This window comes from Corythoichthys intestinalis, chromosome 17 (genome assembly GCF_030265065.1).
Source record: "Corythoichthys intestinalis isolate RoL2023-P3 chromosome 17, ASM3026506v1, whole genome shotgun sequence".
Lineage (NCBI taxonomy): Eukaryota > Metazoa > Chordata > Actinopteri > Syngnathiformes > Syngnathidae > Corythoichthys > Corythoichthys intestinalis.
Window position 1 is genome coordinate 40,414,744 of NC_080411.1, and position 13,655 is coordinate 40,428,398.

At 39.9% G+C, this 13,655-nt stretch overlaps 1 protein-coding gene across 6 annotated transcripts in view; it reads left to right on the forward strand.

Annotated features, from left to right (window-relative positions):
• tjp2a (tight junction protein 2a (zona occludens 2)) overlaps window positions 1-13,655 on the forward strand; it is a 92,669-nt gene that overhangs the window by 10,265 nt on the left and 68,749 nt on the right. For 2 of the 6 annotated variants that reach the window (XM_057818251.1, XM_057818253.1), the window contains exon 1: window positions 9,980-10,504. The exons of 2 other annotated variants lie outside the window; for them this stretch is intronic. In XM_057818251.1, the coding sequence (XP_057674234.1) occupies window positions 10,398-10,504 (107 nt within the window). In that variant the 5' untranslated portion in view covers window positions 9,980-10,397. Of the gene's footprint in view, window positions 1-9,979; window positions 10,505-13,655 lie in introns of those variants that run through there. 2 more of the 6 variants (XM_057818252.1, XM_057818254.1) reach the window with 1 other exon arrangement.

Sequence of the window (13,655 nt, forward strand, 5' to 3'; positions counted from 1 at the left end):
GAGCAGAATTACAGATGCTATGACTTTAACGAGAAATTATCGCGTTCTTACCTTGTTTTGATCCAAAAATTCCATGTGGCATGTATCACCCAGTGTCAAGACACAGCTGTGAATGGCGACAGCTGGATTCTATGGGTGAAATATGGTCATATAACAAGGGTCGCGATGCAGAAATCAAGGAGTGGTCAAGATTTTCTTTTCATATATTTACCCTTTTAAACCTTTTTTCAACTTTTTATTTGTTTGGATCGATTATTCATCATCTAACATATCGGAGAAAATGCGACAGTAACAAAAATACACTTAAGCGATAGTTATGAGGTAGATATTCGTGACTTTTTTACAAACACCATTTTTTTCATTGTGACGTCATTTGTTTAAAAGTTTAAAAAATGCGAGTGAAATTTTTTTTTTTTTTTTTTACGAAATATTAGACATCAATTATTGATTCTAAGGTAAAAATGACAGACATTTTGAATAATTAATACAATTAATTACCTTCGTTATATGGTTGAGTTGAAACAAAAGCGGTTGCACGACATCTGTAAACGGGGGTTTCCAGGGTAAGACGGACAAATTAAAAATAGTTCGGGGGCTTAATGCGCCATGAATCTGCTATGGCAGCATAAAGACATATTGTTCTATCAAACACAACCGTTGTTTTGGCTTAAAATACAGCAGTTTCATTTAAAGAGGAGTGCAAGAGCAGAAACTGCTTTTTCATTCTTGTCTGTGTTTTCCGCCATATATATACTGCATGACTTTTTGTTTTTTTGAGGAGCCGCAAGTTCAAGTGAAGTTTTGCCATTTTCAGCCACTTTGTTAAAAAAGAACATAAAGAATTCTTAAGTTAATAAGTTAGTTAAAATGAATAAGTTAGTTAAAATGTAAATATTGTTGTGGAAAGGTTTCATCAAAAAAAAAAAAAAACAGTGGGAGTGAGACCTCTCCTCGTCTAGCGAACGTGGATTTGTATTTAGGGCAGATCATCTTTCGCAATTAGCAGTCTTTGACGCTATCCTTTTTTCCCCATTCATTGATGCCTGTTTCTCACTCAGCGGCTGTGAGACTTAAAACCTCGACAAAGTTGCTCTCCCAGCTAGGCCTAGGCTAACATTCCTCCTTGTAAGTTTATTAGTTAGTTTGTATATTGAATTTGAAAGGAAAATGTGTGTCTTGTTTTTGGCAAAGTTTTTCATGGTGCTAACCTGTTGAAGCTACTCACACGTGGAAAAATACAATTGTACAACGTTTTAAATGTATTCATTTTGTATATTTCACTTACCACAATTTGAGAGCCCAATAAATTGAAGAAAAGTACGCAATGTGTTTGGAGTGTTTTGTTTTTGGGTTCGCTGGCTGTTTAGCATAATAGCGTCACTGACACACACAGCAATAAACAGGGGATGGGGTGAGCGCTGCTGCACCAAGCCAATTCTGGCTGCATTTTTGGGACATGAAAAATAACGAATACCGTACTACGGTATGATGGAAAATGTTAGTGGTTTTGAAACAACAACGTTTTCATACCACGGTAAGCCGGTACATGCCTACTCATAATTAAACGTTTCTTATTTTACTAGTCGGTTAAAAGCAGCATCATTAGCCCCTTTCAGACATACGCTGAACTCTGGTAGCCCTTATGTCTGAAGGCAATTGACTGACACGGACATTAACCGGGTCGCGTCTTAGTATAATGTGTGGGACCTCATCGGTAGGCGACATGCATGGAAGAAGCCAGTAAATTCCCCGGTTACAGCGCAAAGGATGACAACGTAAATATCATAGTGGGCCGATCGTCATTTCCTCTTTCTTCGTGATAAACAAACACCGCAATTATTAACATGGCAAACTAAAAACATAGCAAAGTTAATCTGGAAACATAATGAAATTAATTTGCCACTGAATCTTAGAACCGAAGAAGAGACAGTTTATCGTCCATCTTTGGAAATGTGTGGTTTATTTTTATGCCGATACTGACCAAAAATGACATAATATCCGGGTTATAAAATCCCATCCCTCTCCCTCCACGCACAGCGAGTGCCAAGTCGCCAACACGGGACATGTCTGAGGGGCAGTTTACATGGCGACTCTGCGACACGAAAACGCAACGACTGTGTTGCGGGGCGGCCTCGCGTGCATATGGTGTCGGCGAAGACGAAACATTCTGAATCCTGCCTCCAAAGTGTAGGAATCCGATTGCGGGGGTTTGAGGGGGGGCTTCCTCGGCATGCATATCAAAGGCTCTCGCGGTGCGAGACCGCGCTGATAACGTCAGCACTCGTACAAGTCATATTGGGCGTGCGCAGCGGTGCTACTAAACATTAAAAACAGCAAATATGGCGGAATGTCGGCTTTAATTTACTGTTTTAATAATGTTTTTAGATTAAATATGTTGAATGTTTCAATTTTTGTGCCTTTTTGAACAAAAGAAAAATGCCATTGCTTCGAGTGGGCGGGCATATTTTTTTTCGGGGCTGAGGGCGCTTGGTGGGGTCAAAGTGCATCATTCTTTGCCGCCCTGTAAATCTGCACTGTCCCCTAGAGCCTGGCATGAATACTACATCGTTTTCATGCGGAATTGCGACATTGTTCGAATGGAATGGAACTTTTTCGTATTCTCGGAGAGTCTCCATGTAAACGGCCCCTGAAATTCCCATCCCTACTTCACACTTGCCCTCATTGTGACACTCAAGCTGCACTGTTTATTGTAAACGATGGTAACTGTCACATGCAAATGCAACACTCAAAGAAATTCACCTGAACATCAATACGTATCTTTCCCTATCTACAGTATGTTCCTTGTTATTTAAATTCAACATTATTCAAGACATGCATGGAGCTGTAGTTAAGAAACATTCTGATTTTCTGTTTAGCGCTGCCCTCTAAGCCAGTGTAGTCAATCTACAAATAACAACAAACCTCTGTTCTCTCCAGAGGCAGTAGACCATCCTGCTGTTAGATTGCTTCAGCTGCTTCAGTCCTTGGGCTTGCAGCTGGTTTACAACCACCAAGTTAAATATTGACATAACACTCTTCTGCTCTTAAATTGAGTGTTGACACTTCAGAAATTTAAAACAAAATTTGATGAGCTGAATTTCTAGGCCTGAATGATATTAGAAAACATTACCATTGTGATATATACTGTATATATTGCCAAGGCTCCACACTTACTTTTTGGATTGGTTGCACCTAACTTTTTTTTCTTAAAGTGCACCAGCACAAAATGTAGGCACACCCACATTTTTCATTGCATCACTTTTAACACCATACTTTAAATCACTCACCATAACATTAATATAATTTCTCAATTCATTCATTTTCTAAAACGCTTATCCTCACGAGTGTCGCGGGAGTGCTGGAGCTTATCAACTCTAATTTCAGGCAGAAGGCAGAGTACACCCTGAACAGGTTGCCAGCCAATCGCAGGGTACATATAGACTAGAGATAGACCGATTATTGGGGCTAATATTTGGAAATTGGACGTATATACTGTATATCCATATCGGCCTTTTTTAATCCGACCAGCTGATATGAAAAAATAAAATCAATTTAGAACTGGGTTATTTCGGCTCAGATGCAGCCGTGCTTCTTTCCTGCATGAGTATACACCCCGTCCTCTGACTGGTTAAATGGTAATGGTAAATGGAGTTAGACTTGTATTGCATCTTTCCACTTTTTTAAGGCCTTCAAAGCGCTTCACACTATACCCTTATCCACATACTGGTGACGCAGCACCAGGAGCAACGTGGGGTTTAGTACCTTGCTCAAGGATACTCAAACGAGGTCATCAGGGCGGAGAATCGAAACCACAACCTCTGGGTTGGGGAACGACTACTCTACCACTGAACCACGCCACCGCCTATCATCAAATATTATTTTTATATTTAGGCATTTCAGTGAAGTTCACTGTTTGCATTATTCAATTTTTTTACGCCAATTTTTACAATTTTACTGCAAATGAATATCTCCAAAAATCTCTTATCGGCCCCTTTAACTACTAATAATCTGTATCTTAACCCATATCGGTTGATCTCCAATCTATACACACAACCATTCACACACACACTCACACCGACGGATAATTTAGATTTGGAGTGTTCAATCAGCATACCATAGGGGTGTAACGGTACACAAAAATCTCGGTTCGGTACGTACCTCGGTTTTGAGGTCACAGTTCGGTTCATTTTCGGTACAGTAAAAAAACAAAATGCAAAATATAAATGTGCTCGTCTTTTATTACAAACTTTTATGCGTTAAACAATAGGAACATTAGCCTGAACAAAGCTAGAATTCTGCTTAAAATAGAAAATATAATATTCTGAAATTCAAATATTTTGAAAAACAAAATAAAAATAAATAACATTGGCTCACTAAAAATATGTGACGTGCAAAATTGAACAGTTGCAATACTGAACAGTTTCAACTTTCTTATATTAACTTTTACCCCCCCCCCCCCCATCTTTAGCCCTGATGACTTTCACTCAATCTTCATGTTTTTTGCTAGAAAAATCAGCTTATCCACATTATCTGCAGAAAGAGCAGACCTGCTTGCAGTTACAATATCTCCAGCTGTGGAAAATACCCTCTCACTGGGCACGGAGGTAGCAGGTATGGCAAGGTAGTGTCTGGCTAATTTAGCAGTAAGAGGAAAGATGGCCTCATTGGTTTTCCACCACAGAAGTGGGTCAGAATCCAGTGCAATGCAGTTGACTGCCTTGTATGAGGTAACCTCTACTTTCACCAGCTGTAAAGTAGGCTTGTCTCCCACCTGAGTCTTGAAGAGTGTACCGAACAGTTCAGTCATTGCAGACTTCTTGACAGGGGGAGATGATTCTTGTGCCCCTGAGTGTCCTGCTCCTGAGGATGAACTGGGTGCTGATGTCGCTGTGGCCTCCTCACTCTGCAAAATACAATAACATTGAAATAATAAAATAACAAATATGTTTAATGAGTACTATTAACACAATTTTCTTTGTTTAAAATTTAAAAGACATTTTTACAAACAAAAATGATTACAATACCTTTTCGTCCATTAACACAATCTCTGTGATGAGGATGTTGTAGATTCTCTCACGACAGGCATCATCAACATGAGGTAGGGTCTTGAACCTTGGGTCTAGGGCAGTACATTTGTGGAGGAAGTCTTCACAATCAGAGTATCGGTCCTCAAGGTTGTCTCTGATGGCAGCCTTGACTTCACTAACATTTGGACTGTCTTCTTCACTGGGTTCCATAGATTTCAGCACTGTGGTTTTGAGGGGCAAGATCATAGATGCTGAGGGTGTGGCTTCAGTGCTTATCAGTGTAGTGATGGTTTTGAGTGGTTTAAGGACCTCAACTATCTCTTCTGCCATCCTCACATCCTGGTCAGACAGTATGTTTATATCTTTGTTTTTCTTGATGACTTTTTCGGTCAGGGCTGAGTAGACTGCTGCCTGCTGTTCCAGGTACCTCTCCAGCATGTCATTATTGGAATTCCAGCAAGTGGGGACATCCTGGATGAGGGTGTGTTTTGGTATACTGAGCATCTCCTGTTTGTTTTCAAGTATGTGTGCAGCTGTTGAGCTACGGTGAAAGAAAGAGACAATCCTTCTCACTTTACCTAGCACTCTGGACACTGGGTTAAGTCCTGTTGCCTTTTGTGAAGCTAAATTTATTGTGTGAGCGAAACATCCAATTTGGGGGCCCAGACCAGCTTTTACTGCATTTACAATATTCCTTGCATTGTCAGTTGTGACAGTAATTGTTGTTCCTGGCCTCTCGAGCTTCCACTCCAATACAGTCCCCTTAAGTCCCTCTGCTAGAATTGTGCTGGTGTGTTGTTCATAAATGGGCCGAGTTTGCAGAACATAGCTTGCTAAAGTCCACTCAGGGGTGATGTAGTGGGCAGTCACAGTTAAATAGCTCTCTGTAGCTCTGGATGTCCATCCATCAGTTGTGAGTGCAATGGCAGATGCAGATAACAGATTTTCCGTAACAGCAGCTTTCATTTTTTCATAAAGGCCCGGTATGATTTTCTTGCTAAAATGTGGGCGAGAAGGTAATTGATACCGAGGCTCAATTACCTTTATCATGTGTTTGAAGCCAGCGTTCTCTACCACTGAATAGGGTCTTAAATCTGCAGCTATAAAAACACCAACGGCATTTGTTATTGCTTTAGCCCGATCTGACCCACCGGAGAACGGCTGTTTAAATGTGGTGGGGAGCGTTGTTTGTACAACGCTCGTCCTTCTCTTCGTTGTAGCGATGTTCACGCTGGGGTGGTGCCGTTTCAAATGGGTTAACATGTTTGACGTGTTACCAGAAACATACCCGATGTCGGTTGAACAATGGCGGCAAACCACTTTGTTTTTATCAACCTGTCTTTGTCCCTGTGGTAGTTTCTAATTCACCGGGAAGCCGAAGTGTTCCCAAACGGGAGACCTTAATGTCGCGGGAGGGTCCTCTAGCTCTCTGTTATTGCTAATGCTAGCGGCATTAGCCATGAGGTCCACTACTACTGCTGTTTGCTGTTGTTTGTTTTGGTGTGCGCGGCTGCAGCATGCTCTGCTTCACGTGCGGGCCTTATTACTGTACGCAGGAATTGTGTATTATTATTGTTTTGGCTCATTTCAATTTATTTTATTTATATGGGTTATTATTTATCTTATTATGTATTTATGTTTTGAGATGTGATGCAGTATTCATTTATATTTAATATTTTTTGTTGTGTAATTTTAGTTCCTATTTGAATATTAGTTCCTAGCTGTTTGTGTTGTAGTATGATGCTTTTGAGTTGAACACGAGAGTTCCTGGACCTGCACACGGCGCGGGGAAATAAAGCAGAATAGACTGTCCTGCCGTGTTGGTCCTCATTATACTAGAGAAGACGGAGTAAATATAATCTACACGCAGAAACTGTAACCCGATCGCCCCACAGCCTAGAATAATAAGGGTTACATTACGTCCGAAGCTCGTTCGGTTTGCCCCCGTTCCGAACTGAACAGTATGTACCGAAACGGTTCCATACGAATACATGTACCGTTACACCCTTAGCATACCATGCACGGTTTTTTGGGATGTAACAGGAACCCGGAGAAAACCCACACAGGCATGGGAAGAACATGTAAACCACACAGGAGCCGGAACTGTCTCACTGTGCCGCCTTCGTAATGTGAATTATTTTTAAACAAGAATAACGTAGAAAAAATTCTTTTTTAAATGCTCCATTGAGTGAGTCCACTCAAATTCACTCACGCTTTGACCCTCGCAATGCCGAGAACAGCCTCTCCCTTAATCATTGAATGAGTTGGCACAGCACACTTCAGACTGGGCTGCAACGATGATAAACACATTTGTAGAGCTGAAACTATAAACTAGTGTGGGACCATTTCAAGCTGGACACCAAGGCGAACACTGTTTCATATATTCACTGCAAGACGGCACTTGCATTCCACTACAGCGCGTCTTCAGTGCGGCAACTCCAGCAGCTCGGTTACTCCGAGATCAGAGGAGCGATACTCGAGACAAAGTCAAATTAACGTGGTGCAAATTAATAAGACTAACGTTACTGTACCTTGCTAATGTAACATTAGGCCTTCGGAGGGCTAGGTTTCTATTAATTATGACTATTGTCGATGCGTGGCTAACGTGTCTTTCATACAGGCTTTATTTAATCTGTAAAAACACAGTGCTGTAGAGTAATGAGGTTGGAAAATAAAAACATAATGAAGCTAACTATAAATTTTAGCTCATTAGTCATTGATGGATAAAACACAAAGTAGCACTGGTGCCTAATGTGCTCAAATACAGCATGTGTCATACATTTATTTTGAACACTGCAAAAACTGAATCTTATCAGGATTTACAATTTGAACGAGAGCTTGAAAATACCGTATTGGCCCGAATATAAGACGGTGTTTTTTTGCATTGAAATAAGGCTGAAAAAGTGGGGGTCGTCTTATATTCGCGTTCTAGACGTTATACCCATTCACGACGCTAGATGACGCCAGATATCATTGAAGCGATGTTCTGTCATGACAGATCTCAGCTACTCTCAAGTTTTAACCAGTTGGCATTATTTTATTGCAATGTTTTCCTTATTCAGATTTGGTTCAAGACTGCAGTTACATTGACTTCACTTTGATGGTTAATGCAGTTATTGCAATTTTGTTGTTTTATCACAATAGATTGGTTTATTTACATTTCAAAAACCAGAAGCCATTCATTTAGTAATGTGATTGCGCTTTAGCTTACATATTATTCAAATGTTCAGATATTAAGATTTGAATGAGGCAAAATAACATGCTTTTTCTCTTAAATATATTATCATCATTTGTTTCAGATGTACTGTAATTATTTTCTGTATAAAAATTAATTTGGTGTTGAAAAAGTCTTGAGTCTTGAAAAAGAGGGGGTCGTCTTATAATCAGGGCCGTCTTATATTCGGCCCAATACGGTAGCTTGATACAAATGGAAATGCAATTGAAAAACGTGGAAAAAAAACACCTAATTTTTAAGTGATGGTTGTTATCAAGCGTAATGACATTTTTTGGAAAATAAGATTATTATTATTATTATTTTTTAATATGAAAAGTCAGATCTAGTCACATCTGAGATGTAATTGTTGGCTGTTTTCAACAGTGTACATCTAAAATAAAGATAGTGGTTGTCTATAAATGGTTCAGTATAAGCTGAAATGTCTATCACTAATTTATATAATGCAGTATAATCCAGTCTTGCTGTATATAAAAGTCATCCAGGATCTATGATCTGCACACTTGCTGCTTTTATGAAGTGAAACAAAAGTTTACAAGTTAAATAAAACAAAAAAAACAATTGCACTTCCTATGATGACACTATTGCACATGCGCACACTGCGATGGCAATGTTCAAACGATATATTATGCAGGCCTAAAATACATGCAAATCGATTAATTCCACAGTTCTACATGTTGCCAGTGGCTTTTAGGATTTGGTACACCGTATAAACACAGCATTGCTTGACCATTCAATTGTATTTTTTAGGTTTGCTGGTGGTAGCACTCTGGGGAAGGTTAGCATTAACACAAATGCCACTTCTTCAATGCTTCTGCTTGCACTTGAGATGTGCCAATCGGCAAACAATGTTGAATTTTGCCCCATCCTTCTCAAAAGAATGTGCGAAGAAACAATTTCCTTAAAAAGAAAAAAACAAAAATTGAAATCCCAGTCAAAAATCTATGTGGGTTTAACAAATGTAAGAGACAAAGGCAATGAGGTTTGACTAAAACTAGTGCAAGTAGGTTGCGGATTAAGGTAAACTCGTGTTCCTCCACGTGACTTATTTAAAACACCCACCTCCTGTACCCTTTCTGGCAAATATTGTATTACAGTATATGCTTTTTTCGCCCCCCTCCTGCCTCGTTTTCTGCTCTTGTTACCCAATCGTTTTTAAAAATAGCTGCTCGTTGTTTCCCTGCCTCCCCACTGCGCTCGTAGTATGGGTATGCGCAAGGATTTCTGAAATTTGCAGCAAATCTCATTGCCATCGTCACCACCCAAGCTCCTTGAATGTAAATCCTGACCATGTTCTTTGTAAAGTCAGCTGCGATTGGCTCTAGCTTTGCCACGATTCTCGTGAGGACAATCCGTGTAGAAAATGAATGGATCTCATAATTTATTGCGCTGCTGCATGATAATACCTATGGTCTGAAAATCATGATGGTGATCTCAAAATGTTTTACATGCTGATATATTTTTCAGGTCAGTAAAATTTGCGTTTACAATTTCAATCACTTGCAGATTAAGTTCTGTCCTGAGTTAACCCCACCATACAGGGTCAGCACCAGCTGAAGGGGTGTGTGTGGTTGCAAGGGTGAGGTAGTATGGTTCTGTCTGGGTATAAATGGTGAGAAGATTTAGCCTGGTTGAGAGATTAGAGGAGAAGGGGGCGGGGAGCATGCATGATCTGTCAAGGGCTTAATCCCACAGTTATCCCTACGGCAGCAGCAGCAGCAGCCGCGGTGATGGCAGAAGCTGTGTTTTCATTAGTCTAATATTCAGAGAAGCTCCACAATTATGTAAGAGTGACGTGCTGTCATCCTCTCTTGGCCAGCCCACCGCCTGGCAGGAGCGTGGCCGTTTGTTTTCCTTTGATCCTCCACCACTGGGAGAAGCCAAAAGGACATCTGTCAGAGTGTGTGGTCGGGGGACAGGACTCGTAGTAGTCACGCCACTGCAGCGTTGCTGCTTTGAGGCTTGTTAGCATTGAGAGACTGTGTGCTTTGAAGCAGCAAGGAGTTTAGAGTCGTTGCAATGGAGAGAGAGATGAGAAAGCACGTGGAGATGGTTCTGGTCTTCTTCTTTAGAAAATGGGACACTGCTAATCGATGATGCAATCCGTGTGATACTCTGAACTGGAGGAGTTTTAGAAAATGAAGTTTAAGAAGTTCATTACGATCATGCAAGCAGCAATGGGGATCGTACCTCTGAACAAACGAGAACTTCTCCCACCTGGCAGAAAACTATGGCGACCTCCTGGGTGAGTTCCAGTACTTTGTGTGTCTTGTATCCAAGTAAACTCTGTGTTATGTTGTATAGTTCTGTTGCAGAGGCTGGTTATTAGTGATATTTGATCTTCTTCTTCTCGAATAACTACGTATTATCAGATGATTCCAGTCCATTGTTGGCTTTAAATGGAAAGTTCAGAATTTTTTACATTTGGCATAATCTTCGAGTTAGCGGGGGTTTAATTAGTCGGTGGAGTTCAACAAATTCCGTACAGTCAGTTAGTTATTTATTCGTTATAGGGCTCTGGAGTGGTACTGATTGAACGAGTCAAAGGGCCAGGTCCTAGCATGCCAATAAAAAGCAATATATGCACGCATGAAAATCACTGATGACCCATGCAATCAATAGTGTTGGCTATGTTTTCAAGATGAAGTTACTAAAACTTACCAATGCATGTCAATAATTGAAGCAGCAACATTTGTAATTCAGCAGCTCTGGAGGTAACAGGCTGCAGAGCGGAGTGATATTTTATCCACCGGTGTGTTTATGTCGTATCCACAGTTTGTATGTTCCTCGTTCTTCATAGGGAATTTGTGGAAACTCTCAATTGCCCTTGTCTTCTGTTTCCACAGCCTTTAAATCAAGGGCATAGGTTTGGTCTCAATATTGGTGAAGAAGATAATTCTAACCCTAACAAAAATGAATAAAAATGGAGCCTCTCTTCAAGTAAAACACTACTGCTTTTGTCCACAAGCACAGCCCAACTCAACAAAAAAATGAAAGCTGCTTTGGGCCTTTTTAAGACCACATAAATAAAATAAAAATGAAAACGAGGGAGAAGGGGGTAAACCTTGGTTCACTACATTTCTTACAGTTTTATTAACATTAAAAGTATAAAATTTACAGGAGGATATTTCTTTCAAAGCAGCTTCCTCCTAGAGTTAAACGTATACACCCGTTTGCACCTGATAACTTGACGTGTTTGCACTTGAACGGCATTTTCATACTTTCATACATACATACGTCTGGCTGTCATCATTAATTCAGTGAGTTTAAGCTACAAAGAAATCCATAGACAATTTGGTTATGTTTTGGGACACCCTGTAGATTATTGTTATGGTAACTCTGATGCAGGTCGGACTTTCAGTAGCAAAATTTGTGGTGTGTTCCCCACCTCGACAACATTGACATCTTTTTACTTTACTTACAGTAGATGCTGGTGGCAGGAAAAAAAAACTTTTAATATCCGTCGTCTCCGAAGGGGGCGGAGGAGGAGGCATGTTGTTTTTCTGTCTGGGCTGTAATGCTTGTGTTTGTGTGTGTGTGTGTGTGTGGGGGGGGGGTCGTCAAGTCATCAACCAATCAAACGTGCGTTTGAGGGAAAAAATTCAAGTGAAAAGGGGTCAGTGTAAGTCTGAACATAATGAAAGTACTGTAATTAACTTAATACTGGGAGGGTCACTTCTATCCTTACAACATATGGGAAGACAATCTAAATTACCTCTATACCTGAAGTCATTATATAATGCAAATAGGTTTGCTTAAAAGTTGGTGGGGACAATTTCAGCATCCTGAAAAGTGTTATGTCCCTATGCAAAACTAAGCCCTTGCTTTAAATGCACGTTTCACTATGTTGCCGTTCTTCAGTCAAGACTCCGTAGACTGATGTTTCATTCGAAGAAGTTGGGAAATCGGGAGTCTTCCAACCTCCAACCATGAAAAATATCATTGGAACGCCACTTGAACTGGGAGGCCCTAGTTTCAAAGTCAGGAAAAGAACCCCGACTTCACGAGTTGCTTCAATCAAACGTCACTCGACAAAATGCGCTGCAGGTCGAAAAGCAGACTGTCAATAGTAAAACTTAAAAAGGCAGTTTACAGTGTGGTCTATTTACCTTAGCCGACGTTTTTCCTCCACTATTTGATCGCTTACAAGAAGGCAGGTTTGCTGAAGGTCAACATGTCTTTTAATAGCCAAAATAAAAAACGCTTGGAACGCTTTGAGGTCGCAACTGGTACCATCCGAGTGGGATAAGTCTGACCTCCCACCTTCCTTGAATGAAGGCTGAGCACGAGTGGCTGAAGCTCTCCTCTCTATTGTGGTCGCATTACGCATCTAAAAATAGTCCTGCAGAAATGAATGAATTACGGCAGTATGGTGTGACATTGTTTTGGCCACCTGGGTATTCTGGAAAACGATCTTCATTTAGAATTTATTTTACTATGTTAGATCTGTTAATATAGTTTTTTAATCGGCATGCTACTCACACGCTAGCTTAGCCACTCCGGAGCCCTGAAATGAATAAATAACTAACAAACTGCATGGAAATTGTTGAAATCAATTCTACAGACTAATTTAACCCCCGCTAACTCAAAGATTAAGCCTAATGTCAAGATTTCTGAATTTCCGCTTTAATATTATTTATTTTTTTATTAACTACTGTAAATTAGAAATCGACCGATATGGGGTTTTCAGGACCGATACCGATTAATAGTAGTTACAGGGGCCGATAACCAATTTTTGCAGCCGATATTCATTTGCCGTAAAGGTGTAAAAATTGGCATTAAAAAATTAAATTATGCAAACACTGAAATTAATTGAAATGCCTAAAGTCTGTTTAATGAATCACACAAATAGAAAATAATAGCTACAGAAGTGCTTGAATTTCCTAGATTCAGAAACATCTCTTATAAGTTGAATAAAAGGTTAAATAAATAGCTCTCTGAAAAATATCGACAGAAAATACAATTTAAAAAAAATAAAGGGAGTTCTCAGGCTCAGCAGCACCTTAAAAGTTAAAAAAGCAAAGTTAAAAAAAAAACACCCTGAATTTTTTTCACAATTAAAATAAATTATTTCAGTTATAATTAAATTTTAACTTTGTTTTAACTTCAAACAAAAACAAAAGTGCAGGAGCTCTCAGCATTCTCTCTAGTACAGTAAATGCAAATAAAAACTTGCTCCGAGAGATTTTATAAAGTAAGTAATATCAGCGGACTGGGTGAATACTAGAGGCGTGCAAAATTTCTGATTCTTAGATTATTCGCGATTCGGCTGTGGAAGAATTGACAACGATTCACAAATTCCAATTATTGAATTATACCAGGTAAAGAGGAAATAAAACACAGTCAACGCTAGGAGTGGGAACCTCAGGGGACCTCACGATACGATACGATTCGCG